Genomic DNA, 18730 nt, shown 5'->3' with positions numbered 1-18730 from the left:
ATATTTAAGTACAGGGAGAGTCAACAGCCTACAAGACACCTCTTCTCCCTTCTTTTTAAAGGAAAACTAAGCTGCAATAATGGGGTAAAACTATGAGCAGTTCTGTCTCTAAGGGAGCTCGTTTTGCTGCAGTGAAATAATGTTTCATACACAGAAATCACACAGGGAACCAATTGCCGCCTCGTCCTCCTCTTCCTCCCCTTCCTCCTCCTCCTCCTCCTCCTCCTCCTCCTCCTCAAGGCTGCCATTGCAGCATGAGGTAGCTGCTCCTACAAGGTCTAGGATTAGAAACATCGACTTTAAGCAGCTACAAAACCTCGAAAAGAGCCTCTCATTTGGGTGGCGAGGGTTCTTGCGCCCAGACAACATGCGATTCGGTTCCAAGTGATTCTATTATCAAACCGAATAACGAAGGTGGGGGAGGGTCCAATCACAAGCCACCCAAGTTGGGGTTGTGCACGCTGGGAAAAAAATTGGAAGCAAGGTTAACTGACCGAAAAAAAAACAACAAAAAAACCCCAAAACCAAACCCCCCCAAAAAACCCAAAGCTAACAATGAGCTGCTGGTGAGAATTTGTTCCCATAGTTTGTTCACATCATTCTGTTTCGTTTGTGAACTAAGACTCGATTCCATTCATCGACAACTTTCACGTGGAAAGGTTTTGCGTGGGGCTGCATACGCCAACTTTGGGGGACCTGAGGGGGTGGGATCAGTGTTTCCTAGCTCTGATATGAACTGATCATCAGGAAATCCAGCGCAGCTGCATTTCGTGGGCAGCCTATACCCAGCAGAATGAGTGTGAATGCTCTCAAGGGGAAAATTTGGCCTTAAAAAAAAAAAATATGATGCCAAGTAACTCAATACTGTCAGGATCATCGGGGGGGTGTCATCTCACCCCATACTCTTTGGGACAAGTTACTGCAACGTGTTCGGATTTTTCCAGAAACAAGGCTTGGGGGAACTAAGGGGGTGGAACATGCACTTTCTGGCTGGCAGAAAACGGGGGCAAGGGGAGATGTCCACCAGAGCAGAGGGTGGGGAACAACGGGTAGTTCCCCCAAAATGAGATAAGACTCCTTTCGCCTGGAAGGGAAGAGGGTTTTAGCCACTGCAGGGTAACGAGGACCACCTACTCAAACCTGAGTCTAGAACACAGAAACAAAGGCCCAGTCACACTCCCTAAGCAGGGTGGCTTTGAGCAAAGCCGTGCCCACGGGAAAGTCTTTTGTTCTCTGTGTAATTTCTCGACTTGGCAACCTAGCACAGCAACACAGATACGCTAACACACCTAGAGGCTCCGCTAAAACTCAGTCATCAGTTTCCCTTGAAGAAATAGCTGAAAAAGTACAAATCTGGAAACATCTAAGCCTGAAACAGTATTCTGCATATTGCATAACAAAATAAACCCTTTACACAAATCAGTAATAATGCCCATTAATGAATATACATATGGCAGAGATTTTTAAATTCCATGCATATGAATTTTTTAATAACTGTAAAAGAAAAACATAAAGAAGCAAAAAAAAAAAAAAACACAAAACCCCAAAACTAAAACAAAACGATCCCACATAAAACGCTGTCAATAATGTTCTTTTGCATTGCACGTGAGAAGGGGCCACGTCAACAGGACCAGGATCCCTACCATCAGAGAATCGGGGGGAAACCCTGCTGCCAATGCTCTTTTGGGGCCTCATTTCCGTGGGGTGAAGCCGTTTGTCGCTGTCGCTTCCCCGAGTTGTGTCGATAATTATTCCTTTTTTGCACCTAATGAAAGCGAGCGTGACCTTCCATTAATGCTCACAGACACCGCGGTGGTTAGGATGGGCTCAAGCAGAGAATCCCTGTAAAATCTGATTTCTTACATAAATAAATACTATCATTTTAGGATGGGAAGCTGTCTCTGGTCTACTGGGAACTCGCTTTCAGGCTTGGGCATAACAAACCTGCTACGAATCTGCACAAACTGTTGAAAGCAAATGAGATTATCTGGAATAAATGCTTTCGAGCGAGCACTCAATTCTCGTGATACTGGTCGATTCCATTTCTCTATACTGTTGATAGGTATTGGGGACTTGGGGAGGGGGCAGGGGTGTCGGGGAGTCACAAGTCGGCGTTGAACGTACAAGACGCAGGAAGGCACACGGCGACCCCCCAGGATTCAGGTTTTGCATCGTTATTGTTTTCTTATGCGTCCCTTGTTCAACCAAGCACCAAAGGGAATTTTCTAAGCACTTGAGTGCTGGGGAGGAACTGTCTGAGAACATTGGTACAATATCTTCTAAAAGTGAAAACCTTTTAACGCAAGATGATAGATAAGCGGGGAATAGAAAGACGCAGGAGATTTCAGCAAAGTGCAGTCTAAGGAGGAGCTCGAACAGACGGACAGACGGAAAGCAGCCCCGAGACAAAGCGATGTGATGCTGCGTTTTGTTCTGGCGCAGGGGCGGGGGTCTCCGTGGATCCCAGAATTCAAGTGCCCCCCGGGTGACACGGAAAGGCCCGGCCGCCGATCCTTCACAGCAGCAGCAGCAGCGAAGGGGAGAGCCGGACGCTCGAGGACGTGTGCGGGCAGGAGCGACCTGGGCCACGAAGGGACCGACGGGGAGATAAATACTGTCCTGTAGGAGGAAGGGGGGTGTAACACGGGGGGGCCGCGGCCGCCTCTCCTCCTGTGTGCTGGGGCTCTGGGGGGTGACGTGGGGGCAGGGACGTCTTCCATAAGGCTGGGCTGCTTCTCCGTTCATCTCTCTCTCCCACACTCTTCTCTTCTTCTTCTTCCGGCATCGGCTGGAAAACTGGGTACTTATCACTTAAAAAGAAAGGCTTTGAAGAAAACAAAACAACAAAAACAACATCACTCAAATCTCCCAATCAAACCACATAAGAGGGTCAAACCGTGATGGCTCCCAGAGCCTGGCGGGAGGGACGGAGGGACGGAGGGAGCGAGCCCGGCTGCCTCGGCTCGTCTCCCGCCCCGGCGGGTTCCTGAAGAATCCACAACGTAACAAGTCATCCAAATTGTGCATCACCAAGTGTTTGTGGGTTTTGTAAAAGTTACTTTTTATAAAAACAAAACAAAACAAAACAAAACAAAAACCTTGTTCATTTCTTGGACGATCAAGTCGGTCATCGTTTTAAATAGCTTATAACAAAAGTTTGCGTTTCAAAGTGTTCCAGCAAGCAGGGGAGACGGGGGAGCACCCTGGGCTTGCGTGTGCGGCGGCGGCGGGAGGGGGTGCCAGTAGAAAACGTCGTCGCGGTGGGTTCCAAAAGGGCAGTTCAGAAACACTCGGTCGTGTTCGAGGCACAGGAAGATGTTGTGCTATACGGACGGACGGACGGACGGGGGAGAGGCGCCGAATTCAGTGCTGCTGTTGCCGAGCGGCGAGAGGGCCCTCCGGCTCGTGCCAAAGTCTGCCTCCCGAGCGGGAGCGCTCGCCCCCCTCACACGCGCACGTGGAGCGCCCATCCCTGGCGGAGGGAGCGAGCTCAGGCCCGGGGCTCGTGGGGTAGCTCCGTCTCCAGCTCATTCCTGTGTCCGCCGCCGCCTCCGCCAGCCTGAGTGCTGGGCTTGGGCCACAGCTGCTCCTGAAGCTCCTTCACAACCTTCTCCAAATGTTCCCGGGCCTCCCGCTCCCTCAGGAGGTCGGCCCGGAGCTGTTCCCGGTCGGCCTCGGCGTGCTGAAGCTTCACCTGCAGGTCCTCGATCTGAAAGCCAAAGGGAACAGGGTTAGCCAGGCCCGGGAGAAGGGGGGACGCCAAAGACACGAGGCTACGGGGGCCATGTGGCCACGGATGTGAGTGCCACGGAAGCCATGTGACCATGGATAAATGCACCACAGAGGACACGGGATGTCACTGCCACAAAACAGCCACAGAGGACACGGGATGCCACGGCCACGAGTCTCACAGAGAACACATGGTGCCACGGAAGCAAAGCTCCTCGGAGGACACATGGCCCACAGAAACATGACATCACAGACACATGGCCACTGAGGACACATGATGCCACAGACACACGGCCCACAGACATGCCCTGTGGACACATGCTCCAGGACACCCCAAGGACCTTTCCACGGATGGCTTCATCAGTCCCTTCCCTGACAAGTGGGAGGACTAACCACAAACGGGACTTGTTACTCCTCTGACAACCAAAACCTGGTCAAACCTGGCCCTCCACCCACCACTCTGGGGCTGCCTCCCTTGCCGGCATTCCGGTGATTTCGGGTGGGCTGGGCCACCTAGCGTGGGCTAAGTCCAAGGGCAGAGGAGCCTCCGTGTTCCAGCCCCGGTGGGGGCCCCAGGAGGGCCATGGAGGCAGGGCTCTCTCGTAGGCTCCTTGGTTGAAAGGCGCCACGGCACAGGCCCACGGGAAGGAGGGAGAATTTGAGGTGGGCCCAGGCTGTTACAGCTGGGAACCCGCTCCGGGGCCCCGTTGGCAGGGACACACAGAACACTTGGCCCGGCTCCTCGCACAATGTAGAAGCCTCTTCCCAGGTTCTGTGTGAGAAGCCCTCGGCCTCCTCGCGCCCGGGAGATGCTATTTCCCGAGGCAAAAGGAGGAGAAAGGAGTGGGTGGATGGGAGCCCGCCAGCGCCAGCCCGTGGGGGTCTGTGCGTGGGTCTTCCTAAGTCGTGGGGACGGTGGAGGACGCCTCACTAAGGGCACCCCCAGGCTCCCAGGCTCCCTCCCGCCCTCTGTTTAGTCTGGACCCCCCTTATCAGCCAGAGGAGACGCCCGGCGGCCCAGAGCACATCCCTTCCTGCAGGGCAGCGACCCAGCCTCCCTCCCAGCCCCTTCCTGCTCAGGAAGTTCTCAGCATCTTCCTTAAAGAGCCTGGCGAGCCCACTCCGGGCCCCGGGACACGTGGCCTGGGCTCTGGCCGCCCTGCCCCCACCCCCACCCCCGTGCTTCACCCTCCGCGGCTCCTCCGTGAAATGAGCGCGGCCACGGGAGGGAAAGCGGGAGCCGCTCACCTGCGCCGAGTACTTGGCGCGCAGCCGGCCAGCCTCGCAGCCCTTGTCGCACACGCGGATCTGGCGGGCTTGCTCCAGCTCCCGCTTCAGCCGCAGCCGGGACTCGTTGGCCTCTTTCATCTTCTTCTCGTTCTCGGCGCGCAGGCGCTCGATCTCCTTCCGCAGGTTGCGCTTCGCCTCTGTGGCTTCCCGAAGCTTCTCCTTCTTGGCCACTCGGAGGAACTCCAGCTCCTTCGGGACACAAAGGAGAAGACACGTTTGTTTTGGAAGGCGGCGCTGCCCCGGGCGACCCCCAACATCAGGCTCCCCGACTAGCTCCATCCCTTCTGGGATCGGAGGGCAGCCCCAAGCCCGCCCTCCCCCACTCGCTGTGGGCTGAGCCCCTCGGGAGGCCGGAGGGCAGCAGGCTAGGAAGGGACCTCACAGCCGCCCCTATGGCCTGACACAGTCCACGGGAGCCACCCGACCCTATGCAACTTTCCCCTAAAGGGAGGAGCCGTGTAAATGGTGTTATTATATATTATAGAAATAAAATGATAAAATTAGATAAATCTAGAAATAAAATCAGAAAATGAAATAAATATATATAAATGAAATTAGATGAATTATGGGGCCCAACACAAACAAGGCCCATCTAATAAATAAATAGACATAGATCTTTCTGGACCAACAGTCCATTCATTTTTTTTTTTTTAATTTTTTTTTTAAACCCTTGTACTTCGGTGTATTGTCTCATAGGTGGAAGATTGGTAAGGGTGGGCAATGGGGGTCAAGTGACTTGCCCAGGGTCAACACAGCTGGGAAGTGTCTGAGGCTGGATTTGAACCTAGGACCTCCTATCTCTAGGCCTGACTCTCAATCCACTGAGCTACCCAGCTGCCTCCAGTCCATTCATTTCTAGAGACAATCCTTTTTATTTTTATTTTATTTTATTTTATTTTTTGACACCAGGCAGAAAATGGTATCCTGTCTGTAAACTGAAAAGGTCAAAATCGAGATAATTCTTTTAAAAAGGTAACTTTGGGTCCTAATCTTTATTTTCATTTTCTTTGTTTAAGCCCTTACATTCTGTCTCAGAGTGGGAAGAGCTGAGCAGTCAAGAGTTAAGTGACTTGCCCAGGATCATCCAGCTAGGAAATGTCTGAGGCCACATTTGAACCCAGGGCCTTCCGCCGCCAGGCCCGCTGCTCTGGCCACTGTGCTACCTAGCTGCTCCCCTAATTCCCTTGAAGAAGCACATTTTCTGTTTCACAAATGCAGGCTTTGCTAAGAAGCAGGTGAGATTAATTAGTGAAGCCCATAAAGGGTCAGGAGGGATCTAAAACGAGTATCCCTTGCCAGCCAGGACCAGCAGCTCTTGGCTTTGGGGAATATACGAACTGGGGCGGTGGGTAGAGAAGAGGGGTTGAGGGAAATAAGGGGGAGATGCAGCATCTTTATGCCCACTGAAAGGATGCTCAGTTGCTTTCTCTATACAAAAAGAACTGAGCTGGACCAAAAAAGATCCACAATTGGGGGCTGAGCGAAATAAACCAGAAAAGGCACAAAGAAAGCCGCCCTGCAGGAAGATGCCCCTTCTGGATGCTTCTTCCATCTAGAATAAGTCAGCTTTCTCTGTTCAAGGCTGGTGGCGCTGGCCAAAGAGAGATGATGGCTGGACGTTCTTGTATAATGACCAGAAATCCTGGGCTCATTCCATGCGTGTGCATGTGTGTGTGTTGGGTGGAAGAGGAATATATCGCATTAATATTGACATGTTGTCAAGTTAGGCTATGAGAAACTCGAGTTTTCGCCCAAAAGGATGTTTACGAAGCCCTGATGACTTCATTCCTACAGCATCCATACGGCAAAAGACCATTTACTTAATATGCTCCTTTAAAGTCACACCTAAAACCAAATAAAAATAAAAATATTTGTTGGGGCACATTGCTAGGAATTCCTCAACTCCATTTGGATGTTAATTTTTAAAAGTCTGGAACATGAGATGCTGACAGCATTGTATTGGGCTAAAAAACATTCTACTTGTTAAACTTTCCACATAGTTGTCAGACAATCTCTCATTGCCACACTGTGCTAGACAGAGGTGTTAATTTTGCAGCCTTTGGGTGGGCCACAGAGTTCTAAACACCCTAGGAAATTAAAAAAAAAAAAACCTAAGTGCTAAATGTTCTCAGACTTTATTTACAATTTTTTTTGGGTACACCCACACCCAAATCACACTCCAGCTCCTGATAGCACCGAGGCTGCTCATCTCGTCTCATTATGCAATCTTGCAGCCTCGTCCTCTGGAGTTTCTAGCAGCAGCCTCCCCTCCACGCCACACCCTGTTTCTGTAGTTTAAAAAATGATGGAAGCATGCAGTCAAGTCCAAATGGCCAAGCAAAAGTATATATGAAAACCCCCGAAATTCTGCTTTCCTCATCACTATTAAAAGTTGTGTTAATGGGGGGCAAAGACAGAAAGCGGGGAGTGCCTGGATGAAAGCAGCTCTCGGCCGGCTGGTCTGCAAACCAGAAGCCCCCGGCGTGGGGCGATGGCAAAGGGGCGCGGGCATCAGGAGCACCGCGGGCAACACTGGTTGGTTGGTTGGCAGTTTATTGGGGGGAGGGGAGCAGAAAACAGGCTGTGAAAATATGGGTAGGCAGAATAAAAGCCACTTTTGAAAAGGGGGAGGTCTAGTTGCTCCACAACCTGGGGAAGCAACAACTGCCCCCCATCATTATATGTGTGTGTGTGTGTGTGTGTGTGTGTGTATTTTTTTTTAATGAATGTCTTTTCTTAAACAGGGAATGGTCATAACCGAGGAGTGGGTTGTTACCACCTTTTCTTTTTCAAAGCTTCAGGAAAATAAACCCTCCTGGTGTGCATGCAACAGGCCTGAGAAGCCAGGCCTTCCTTGCCGGCGGGTAGAGGAGCGTACCCACTTTTGGCAAACGCGCAGCTAAAGTGTGAAATTGTCTCTGGTACAGCTGCTCCTCACTCCCTGCACTAAAAATAGCCGCGCCTCATTATGACAGAAAAACATCCCGGCTTCATTAGAGAGAAGCCAGTCAGAGGCAGCCGGCCGAGGGGGCACCCGCTTGCCGGGCATCGTGGCGGCCACGCGAAGACATCCTGAAGACGGTCTCCGCAGAGGCCTCGGCATCCTTCTCTCATGGTCGGAGGAGGGGAGCCCAGCACCCTCCCCGGGGTTGTGGGTGCCCGGTCAGGGCTGGGGGGGCAAGGGGTGCCCCCACCCTTCTGCGAGGACCCGAGGGCCGTGCCGCCCGGGGCATTACCTGGTGCAGACTGCGCTTAGCCTGCAAGGCAGCGCTAAGCTTCTCCTCCTGCTTCACCCTCATCTTCACAACTTCGTGGAGGAATTTTTCTTTGGCTTCCTTAGTGTCCAGACCGCTCTCCAGGGCCTGCCTCAGGTGCTCCAGTTCAGCCTCCAGCCCATTGCTGTGAGCCTCGGCGTGGGCCGCCGCCTCGAAAGAAGCGCTCAGCGTGCCGCCCCCCGGGGCCTGCATTCCGGGGGAGCTCATGTCCTTGGCAGAGCTGGACGAGGTAAAGGACGGAGAAGAGAGCGAAGACAAGGAGGACGTGACTACAAAACAAAGGCAAACACAGGCCTCGGGTTAAAAAGTGGCCAAAGCGGGCTGCCAACGGGGCGGGGGGGGCCCCAGCCAGAGAGCATTCGCACCCTCACCCACGCCTGTTCCCTCACGCTCACACCCTCACTGACACACACACACACGGCCGCACGCTCGCCCCCACTCTTCTCAGAGGGCTCCAGAGGCGCCCCACTTACACTCCTCCCTGTTCTCCACTTCCACGTCTGCCTCGGAATCCTTCTCGTCTTCGGGGGCAGCAGCAGGGACCAGGGTCTCCGGGACGCCCGGAGTCTCCATGGGCAGCTTTCTTTTCCGGGGCTGGATGGAGGTGGGGAGGGGCTCGGGGGCCCGGGCCACCATGGTGGTGCAGGGAGGGCTGCTCACGATCTTCTGTGGAGGAGGGGCTAGCGCCACGTTGGGGGCCACGGCACTCTCGAAACTCTTATAAGAATAAAAACTGCAGAAAGGCGGAGAAAGCATGAGCTGGGGGCTACTGGAGAGAAGCGCCCAGCACAGCCAAGGGAACACGGGGTTAAAACGAGCATCCTTGGGCAAAGAGAACAGTTAAGCAATACCACCATCCCGAACAGGGGCACCCGGGCCGGCTCTCTGAGCCCTCAAGTTACAGAGAAATGGGGCTCCCCGTCGGCGAAGGGAGGCGCCAGGCAGAAAACTCTCTGCGTGGAGGAGAGCGCAGGTTGGGCCCCTAAACTCAAATCCCTCCTGGGCTGGACCTAAACGGGGGTCCTGCGTCTCCCCGAAAGAGGGAGACTGACGAGGCTCTGAACCCCCGGCCCTGGGCAGCGCGGATGGTGGCGGCTGTGCCAGGGTCTTCACACCACTATGTCAGCAGCCAGCCGGACGTGGCCGTGACCTTGTTCATTTAGAAAAACAGATTGGATTCAAAAGCCTCCAAAGTCAAAATGATGGAAGGCAGAAAAAACGGATCTAATTCATGCCATTAAGAAAGGCAAAATAAATCACCGTCCAAAGACCTGCTCCATTAGAAGGGCGGCCTGGGAAGAGTCATCTGCTTTCTCCACGCCACCCCCCCCCCTTTCCAGGGCTACACGTCTTGGGAGGTTTCCATAGAAACCAGAGGTCCCACCCTCCCGGCTCCCTCTAAAGAGCCTCTCGTTCACTGTGGAAGGACCGACTTGGCTACCGACAGGGACACGAGTGTCCGGGGCAATTCTGCGGGACCAAGAAGGCCCAGGCGTCTCGCTTCTCCTTCCCGGAGCCTCTGGTGCCGGCGCGGAAGGGGGGCGCAGGGGGGACCCTTACCTGTCTCGAATCAGTGCAGGAAGGTGTGTGGACAGATCTTTCTCGTTGGAAGAAACAGCGGGGGACCAAGGCCGGAAAGCGGACAGGCGCTGGCGCGGATGGACACATCCGATGCTCTGTTGAAAAATGCAAGTCATTCTTGAGAAGGTGGGAGACGGAGAGGGGCCCCCACAGAGAGGGGCCCCCCACAGAGACCTGCCGGGCGCATGTGTCAAAGGGGAGCCCCGCAGCTCATCTGGCCCCCAAGTCCTAAGAGATCACTTCCAGTTGGCAGTTTTAATTCAATCCCAACTTCACTGGGGACCGGAACGGAGGTTAAACCTGGGTCCCAAGTAGTGTTTTCTTTAGAATACGTGCTTTGGAGCAAACACATCGGTGGTCCTTTCAAATTTCATATGTAAAAGTACAAGATGGGCAGCTAGCATAGGATAGCAGTGAAGAGAGCACCAGGCCTGGAGGCAGGAAGACCCGGGTTCAAATGTGGCCTCAGACACTTGCTAGCGGTATAAACCAGGACAAGTCACTTAAGCCCTGTCTTAGAATCAATACTAAGGGGGGCAGCTATAGTAGATTAAGCACTAGGCCTAGAGACGGGAGATCCTGGGTTCAAATGTGACCTCAGATACTTCCAAGCTGGGTGACCCTGGGCAAGTCCCTTCACCCCCACAGCCTAGCCCTTACTGCTCTTCTACCTTGGAGCCAATACGCAGTATTGATCCTAAGACAGAAGGAATGAGTTTACAAAAGAAAGAAAGAAAGAAAAAAAGAATTGATTCTAGGTCAGAAAACAAATAAATAAGTAAATAAATAAGCCTAAGCAGAATTCTTTTAAGGAGAATGGCAGAGTCAACGTCTCTCCTCCAGTGGAAGTATGGACCTAGTTTTCATTCAGAAAGCATAAACAGGATGATTTTTAAAAATCACCTTATTGGAAGAGCTTGCCAAGGTCCGTAACCAGCTGGACTGCTTGTCCTTCTCAGAAGGAGGGGACTGTGTAGAGGAGTCATCTGTTTTGGGTTTGATGGCTGTAGGGGGTTCAGAAGGGACCTGAAGACAACAGAAAGGAGGAGCCGTTAGAGAAGGGAAGCCCAAAGAGTCAAGAATGGCGTGGTGCAAAGGACCCCAAACTTCAGATCCTAGGCTGAAAAGAGCTGTTGTCTGCTGGGAGACCCTGATTTCTCCCTGACACTTAAAAGCCTCCCAGGAGCGCCGCACAAAGAACACGAACAGCTACCCGGTGATACTAGCTGCGTTCTGCCATTACAGACAGAGCCGCGAGGGAGAAAGATTCAGAAAAACATCTTAAAAAGGAAGTCAGTGTTATGGCTTCGTTTTGTGCTGACTTGCAAAAATTAAAGCCTGCCCGTATGGTGCGGAAAAAGGTAAATTTAATGCCATTTCTAGGCTGGAGAAATGGTTTCAGTGAGAACACAGCCGACTTTGTTATTTTCTTTGTAATGGTTGTTATGGGATGACCTCACTGCATCCCAGCTGCACTGGATTGGAGGGAAAGTGCCAGAATCCTGTTTCGCCTTTTCCACAAGTGACTTGGCTGGACCTCGGCACCCCCACCCTTCAGGATGAGAAAGTCCTCTGGCAGACCAAATGGGTTGGTGTTTTGGGTTTTTTTTTTATTGACACAAATAAGATCCCGAGAGCCTGCGCGAGGCTACAATGGGCATCTCAAGAAAAACTGGTCCCTGCTGATATCCCTACTATTTGGGGGAGGGGGGGCAGGGGGTTAAGAGCTGAAGCTGCCCTCCCTGTCCAGGGAGATGATACTATGGGGACCATCCAGAGGGTCCCTGCAGAGACACTCCTCCAGATGAGAGGAGGGATTCGGGTCGGAAAGTGGATTCTTCTTCTTCAACCTTGCGCCCCTTCAGCACTTCCACTCGCTCCCTCCGTGGCAAACCGAGGAAGAAGCACAGCCCCAGTTTCCAAGGGGAGGCACAGTTTATTTTGTCCTGAGTGAGGGAGTGGGAAGCGGGAGCTCAGTCACTAGGGGACATGCAATGTGGCCAGGGAGAGAAGGTCCAGCTTCATCAAACTGGTCTCTGGCTGATGATAGGAATCTGGGTAGCTGGCACCGGCTATCCGGCGAAGTCATCAAACTGGACATGTTCTCCTTACTTATCTCTGGGTGAGTTCTTTAAACCCATGCCTTCGATCTTAGAATTAGTCCTAAGGCAGAGGAGCAGCAAAGGCTAGGGAATGGGGGTTAGGTGACTTGTCCAGGCTCACACAGCTAACAAATGTCCAAGGCCAGATTTGAACGCAGGGCCTCCTGACTCTAAGCCTGGTGCCCTAGCTGCCCTTTTATGAGTTTTGATGGTCAATCTGGAGCTTCTGTAAAAATAGGGCAAGAAGACCACCGACTCGAGTACACGTGGCTGAGCCCAAGCTCGGCCTGCCACAAAAGCAGACCTCGATCTATATGGGGCACCCGTGGCTCAGAATTCACAAGGACCATTCCACAGAAATGAAGGCGACCATCTCTCAACGCAGAGACCAAAATAATCCAAACTCTATTTTGAACAATGGGTTAGGAGCAGGCTCTTTCTTTTGCAGAGATGCTGTCTATGCAGAAGCAATGACAACATCCAAAAGGTATTTGGAAAGTATATCATGATCCCGGGCTGACCACTGGGGACGGAGAGGAGGAGGGAAGGACTGGGAAGGGAGGGAAGGGAGGAGGAGAGGCTGGAATGGACGAGGCAACAACAGGTGGTGAGCCTCAGGCCTGAGAACCCGAGCTGCCCCTCACTCAGCTGCAGGAGGGACATTCTGTCCAAGGGTTGCTGTGCTGCGATGATACACATGAGCCTGGAGAGAATCTGTACTACAGGTTGAGCGTAAAATCCAACACTGGGGAAAAGAGTAGGAAATGGTCAAGGAGAGGACATAATCTGCATTTTCAAGGGGGCAAGGTCCACTTTTTTTTTTTTTTTTTAAATTTAAGGAAGCCCCAGGCTGATATCCTAGAAGCTAGAACTACAAAAACTGGGTGAGTGAAGAGGAGGGTGTTTAAATGACCAGAGAGCATTGCTATGGGTGACCACCAGCTCTCTCCTTCCCACACACTTCCAAGGCCCTCCACTGAAGAGGTAAAGGGAGAGAGTCTCTTCTCCATTTTATGGGTGTGCTGGAGAGAATCGGGCATGGCAGAGGAGAAATGCAGGTGGATTGGAGAAGGGTGATGTGGGAAAGGTGTGGGATTGAGAAAGTCTCTGTCTCGGGCCCAGCTGGGTTTTCTCTAAGAAGCCAGCCCTGCAGTGGAAGTCTAGAGAGGCATGAAACACCCTGGAATGACAGGAGCGCTCCTAAGGGGCAGGTGTTTGTGGGAGGAACACGATTTCCCCCAGTCCCCATATCTCCTCAGCAACTAGCTGCTCCCATGTTAGCTAATTCCCATTTCAGCCCGAGGGCTGGGCTGTCGGTGGCTTCAAATTCTGGAGCTGGAGGCTCCAAGGAAGCTTATGACCCAAAATTGAGGACGCTGCCTAGGCTGGCTTCTCCAAATGTGCCCAGAGGGTTATGCAGTCCATAAAGCAAGTAGAGGCATGCAGAAAGGGATGTTTCAAGCTATTCAAGATTCTGTCTTCCAAAGGAAGTTTATCTGGGCTCCAAGGGCCAGGATGGACCAGAATTCTGGGTTTCAGCCTTAGCACCTCCATTTATCCTGCTGGGCAACTTCCTCACATTTTAGTACTTGAGCCATGGGGATCCATTTGCCTCCTGTTCTCATTCAAATCCCTATAGGGCTGGTTCCTCCTTGCCCAGTCGAGGGGGTCCCACTGTGCCCTCTGGGGTAGTATGCAAACGGACACAACTCTTTTTTGGGGGGAGGGGAGCGAGTCACCACCGTAGAGAGGAAGAGGAGAGTTCATAAGCTGGCTTCTTGAAATAACGCAACTTCCTAACAAACCTAGCAGTCAAGAAACTATGTCTAGACTCTAAGCCAAGCACCAAGCAGATGCCTGTCCCGGTCACTGTTTTCTTAGCAAACTATAGTATAGGCTGATACTGTTAAAACCCGGAAACACTGTTCACACTGTTTCCAAAGATGAGCGTCTGGGCACCTGAGAGGAAAAATGGTTATTCACTGATTGGAGGGACAGGCAGGCTCTGAGGTCTCAAGATTTGATCTTTGCAGAGAAATCAGGTCCAAAAAGTGGGGGTGGAGGGCCCCCAAGCAGCACAGCAGAAAATGTCTGAACGTTTGGCAAAGGCCAATGATAATAGGAGCGGCAGGTGGAGGGGAAGGATCCTGGAAACAGCGAATGGATGGGAAGCCCTTTGCAAAAGTCTTAAAGAGGTGGAAATAAATGGCGGCTATTATCCAGAGCCAGAAGGAGGCTGGTTCAAAGCGTGGCTCGGGCTACCATGCGACACTCAACAAGTTATTTCCCCTCTCTGGCCTCAGTCTCCCCTTCTGTCAAAAGAAGGGCCAAATAATTGATCTCTGAGGGCCCTTCTAGCTCTGGAGCGATCTTGTTCCTTTGAGGGCTTTTTATGGTGGTGGTGGGAGCTTAAAGGTTCCCGGGATCTCAGACTTTAGAACTGAAATGGACCTTAGAAATCATTTGGCCAACGCTCATAGGAGGAAACTGAGGCCAGAGAGGAATGAGACTTTAAAGGGGAGATGGGACGATTCAAGAAATAATGTACATTTTAAAGAGAAGAGAGACACATCTACTTCTGAGGAGAGATGAGTAAGAGGGCTCCCCACAGAAATCAACCTTGCACAAGCCTCCTCCAAGCTCTGTTGGGGAGCCGGGGAGCCTTTCTATCTCTCCCACATGGATTTTAAAACTCCCAATTTATTATTTAAACAGTTTCTTTTATAGCTGGTAAATACAAAGAGTTTAGGGTCGGTTACACCATGAAAAGGGTGGAGCTTCCTGTCTGTACAGATACTGAAATGGGGCGTGAAAATTAAGCCAAGTTCTCACCAAGAGAAAAACCACAAGCCCAGGCGCCTGTCTGATATTGATTTTGAGAAACCTCAAAGATAGACTTCTTAGGGGGTAAGAAGTGTCAGACAAAGTAAAGACTAAAATGCAGGGGGGAGCTGGCGAGAGGAGCCGTAAACAAGTTCACAGACACCCCACCCCCACCCCAAACAGTACACCTGAAGACCAAACACCTGCTCCCAGAGGGGGGGACACAGCAGGAGGCCAGCGGGGAGCTCCAATCTAACAGTTTATGTTTTTTACAAAAGCCCAGGCCAGTGTGTAAGTAGGTTCACCTTCCGTTTTCTGACTCAAATCTTAGCCGGATAGAGAAGGCTGGGGCCAACATGCTGATGTGCTGCTGCCTTGGGAGAAGGTTAGGGACAACCCCACCTCCCCACAGAAGTCAAGTGTCTTCGGGAGTCTCAGGAGACCTCTTGCTGACAGACAGGAGCCCTTGAGAGCAGTCCTGTGTGAAACAGGACTCACCTAAGCCCAGGAGCCCTTTGTGGTGGTTTGTGGGGCACCTCAACACCAATTCCAAGATCACGTTTCCATCGGCCTTCAAACATTCCCATGGAGCTGTGGACTCTCTCAGTTGTGGCTATTCCCTCCCACGATGAGGATCTCACCCATGTCTGTCCAATCAGTGCACCCTCATTACAATTCTCTGCAAGGAGAAGCTCTTAGTAAGACACAGGCAGCCTAGCCCCCACAGCCTCGGCAAACTCATGTCTCAGAGATCCACACACCACTTCTCAAGAGTCGGCGTCCCCGAGATTTTCCTGTAACCAACAGTGTTGTCATGGCTGACCTTTAAAGGTCACTTGTAAGGGCCAGCTCTTCATGAGTCCTCGTGAAAAGGACGGTGGAAAAATGCTCGCCAGGCCACAAGGTCAAGTTTCACCTCTTCTTTCTCATATCTAACAAAATTCAATTCTGAGAAATCAGGGTGGGGCAAAGTAAGGAAAGGAGGTGAAAGGCAGGCTCAACAACCTGCGCTGGTTGTCTCATCTGTCATTTTGGGGTGGGGGGAATTCTATTTAGAAGGTTTGCTGATGCTAAGGAACAACTCTGAAACCTCATCAGATTCTAAAGGTCCAAGGTCCACTAGAGAGCCTGGTGAAGACTGCCCCAGAAAACCAATGAGCTAAATGGAAACTAAGGACTGTGCGGGCCACTTGTTAAAAGCAGTTCGGAGCTTAAGAGGCCATTTACCATCTTTTATGCTCTTCTTCCAACCCCTACCGACTTTAGCTCGAGCCAAACCACACCATAAAGGCAATTTGGTCCTACAATGTCCTCCTGAGTGATGGCCCTGGCAGGGCACCATCCCAGTGGTCACTGGCCAGAAGGCTAGTAGAGGAACCATATCAGATCCTCAAATCAGTGCCGCCTGATGAAAATAAATCAAGTGAAGTCAAAGGGAATCTGAGAAGTTGAGAAACCTCAACAAGAAATCAATAACCAAGATCCCAGCAGGCTCTGCTCCACTCCAGACCCCTGGCAGGACCAGGCACTTGGGCTTATTCACTCCAGATCTTGTGTTAAGGCCCAATGGTGACCAATAAAGCAATGAGTTTATACAGAACCAAGCTTTTATGGGGCCTGAAGAAAAATATTTAGTCTGAGCTGGCCTGACAAGAATAAATGACTTGTCTTGATAAAGAAAAGTTATTTGGAGAATTAGAATGCAAACTAAGCATGCTGTCTCCCTCCACAAAACCTGGAAAAGGAGAAAAATCAGCCAATATCTACAAATTGATTTTAGGATACATGTTAGGCTCACTCGTCAGGTTTACGGAACGGACCTCGCGAGGTCTAAGGGAGACCCCCAGTGTCTTCTCTTCGCTAGATGGTATGCCCTAAGTTGGTGAGAATAACTAGCCATGACCACTTCCCTCACTTCCCAACTCTGACGTGGGAAGCTCCGTGTAAAATCCGCTGAGGTTTCCAAATCTAGTCTTTGGGAGATGAAGTTGAAAAGGGAAGAAAAAAGAAAGAAAGACAAAAAACCTCCAACAACAACAGGATCATGTGAGCACACCCTGCATGCCATCTACCCATGAGCCAGGCTCCCTGACCCCATGCCTGGAGCCCCCTCCCCCCCCCATGACTCCCCTTACACTAACTCGAGCAGGTCTAGAGGGAGCAAGGCCGCTCTCCCCACCAGGGTCAGTCGGGGATGTTACATAACGCGCCCCTTCACACTGGGGCGGCCGCAGAAAGTCTGCTCAACTAGGAACAAAATGTTCCTTCTGCTAAAAAGTCTTCAATCCTCCTGTGATTCGTCCTGCCAGCCTTCCTCACGTGCAAACACTTTTTCTCCGGAGCTTGCACTACTATATCCAGGAGTGGCACACCAGAGCCCTCACACACACATGGAGTGTTGTCTAGAAAAGAGAAAAATCTCATCGCCACCGCCTCTCTTCACTTTGATTTCCTATCACTCTTCGAGGAAATATTTCTTTATGCTCTGCTGTCTTAATAAAAAACGGGGGGGGGAGGAAGAGGGGGGAGCATAGGGGGAGGGGAAGAGAACAAATGTTCAAGGAAACTGGCTGGTTGCCATCCCACGGCCGGGCTTACGCCAGCTCATCCTCGCCAACAGTGGAACGAGATCAAAAAACTTTCAGCCTAATTTCCTAACAGTTTGTTCCAGTTGCTATCATCAGAAACTGACCCTGTTGCTTAGTTTTAATTTTGCTATAAGAAAAAAATGTAAACAATTTGGTTTTTCAAGTGCTCGATGTAACTGGTAACCCCAAAGAGGACCTGAATATAAGGAAATGGGGCTCTTCCCACTCCACATGCAGAGAAGCCTATTCCTAGGAGGTAGGCTGGTGTGAGCAGCTGTGTACACCTCCTGGCCTAACCCCGGGCCTTCGTGCCGCTTTAAACCTGACGTTAGGAAGGTTCATCTTGGAAACCTAAGCTCTGGGAATTACTCTGGGCTGCAGAAAGTCAAGGAAGCCAGCATGTGCCTCTAAGTGGATTTTGGTTGAGGTGAGATGGGAATGGTGGAAGGTAAGGTGGGGAGCAGAAAAGGCAGGAGCCCTCTCGTTTTGTATATGATCGTGGGATTTGGAAGTCACAGTTCTAACCCTGCCCTTCCTAGCCCTCCTCTAACACAAGGGTTTATAAGTAGAAGGAACTTAAAAGATCTGGCCTCTCTGGCCAACCAAGTCCTTTAATGCAGAGGAGTCTGGGATATTTAAGGTTTTCCATAATAATGACATATTAAGGGAAGGTGAGGAAACTGATCTATATTGGAAGCACTAAGGACAACAATAATAGCCCGCCAGAATAAGGGAAGTGTAAGACTGGGCGTTTTTTCCCCCTGCCAGGTGAAGAATATTTATTTGAAAACCTGGACCAGGATAGATTCTCCACCAAGTAGAAAAAGAGGCTGAGAGGGAAAGCCTTAGGCTAAAACAATTCCTCCATTTCATTCCAATCAAAGGTTTCTCTCTTGAACAAAAGGTAACCATTTTAACTTTGGTCTAGATTAGGTTTCAGAGGCATCTTCACAAAGGAAAACCACACTATTCTTCTTTTATAATAAGCAACTGCCATTGAAGCCTGCTTGTTCTAAGAAGCTGTGGGCCCTCATCCTTGAAGCTGCTCCCAGACATCCACAGAACTGACGGGGCTGATGAAATCTGGGGCTGATTTTAGACATGCAGACCCTGACAGCATCCTTGCTCATCGCCACATCAAAAAAACCAGTGAGGGTCCACAGCTGGGATGGGGCTTTTGAAAAATCCAAGTTAAATAAAAAATATGTGAGTGCAGTTGGAACACAGCTGTGGGCATGCCATTTTTCTTTCCTTTATAAAGGCCTCTCTGCGCCTCTCTGCCTCTCTCTCTCCTCCTCCTCCTCCTCCTCCTCCTCCTCCTCCTCCTCCTCCTCCTCCTCCT

The 18730-nt window shown here is 51.3% G+C and overlaps 1 protein-coding gene across 1 annotated transcript in view; it reads right to left on the bottom strand.

Moving 5' to 3' along the window:
• Nucleotides 1-325: 325 nt before the first annotated feature.
• SKI (SKI proto-oncogene) overlaps nt 326-18730 on the bottom strand; it is a 321932-nt gene continuing 303527 nt past the window's right edge. The window contains exons 3-9 of the mRNA XM_044668646.1: nt 10779-10901; nt 9855-9970; nt 8768-9027; nt 8256-8563; nt 4978-5208; nt 3568-3709; nt 326-2685 (exon numbers count right to left, since the gene is read on the bottom strand). Of these exons, the coding sequence (XP_044524581.1) occupies nt 2516-2685; nt 3568-3709; nt 4978-5208; nt 8256-8563; nt 8768-9027; nt 9855-9970; nt 10779-10901 (1350 nt within the window). The 3' untranslated portion in view covers nt 326-2515. The remainder of the gene's footprint in view (nt 2686-3567; nt 3710-4977; nt 5209-8255; nt 8564-8767; nt 9028-9854; nt 9971-10778; nt 10902-18730) is intronic.

Source organism: Gracilinanus agilis, chromosome 3 (assembly GCF_016433145.1).
Source record: "Gracilinanus agilis isolate LMUSP501 chromosome 3, AgileGrace, whole genome shotgun sequence".
Taxonomy (NCBI): domain Eukaryota; kingdom Metazoa; phylum Chordata; class Mammalia; order Didelphimorphia; family Didelphidae; genus Gracilinanus; species Gracilinanus agilis.
This window is presented reverse-complemented; position numbering and strand designations above follow the sequence as displayed.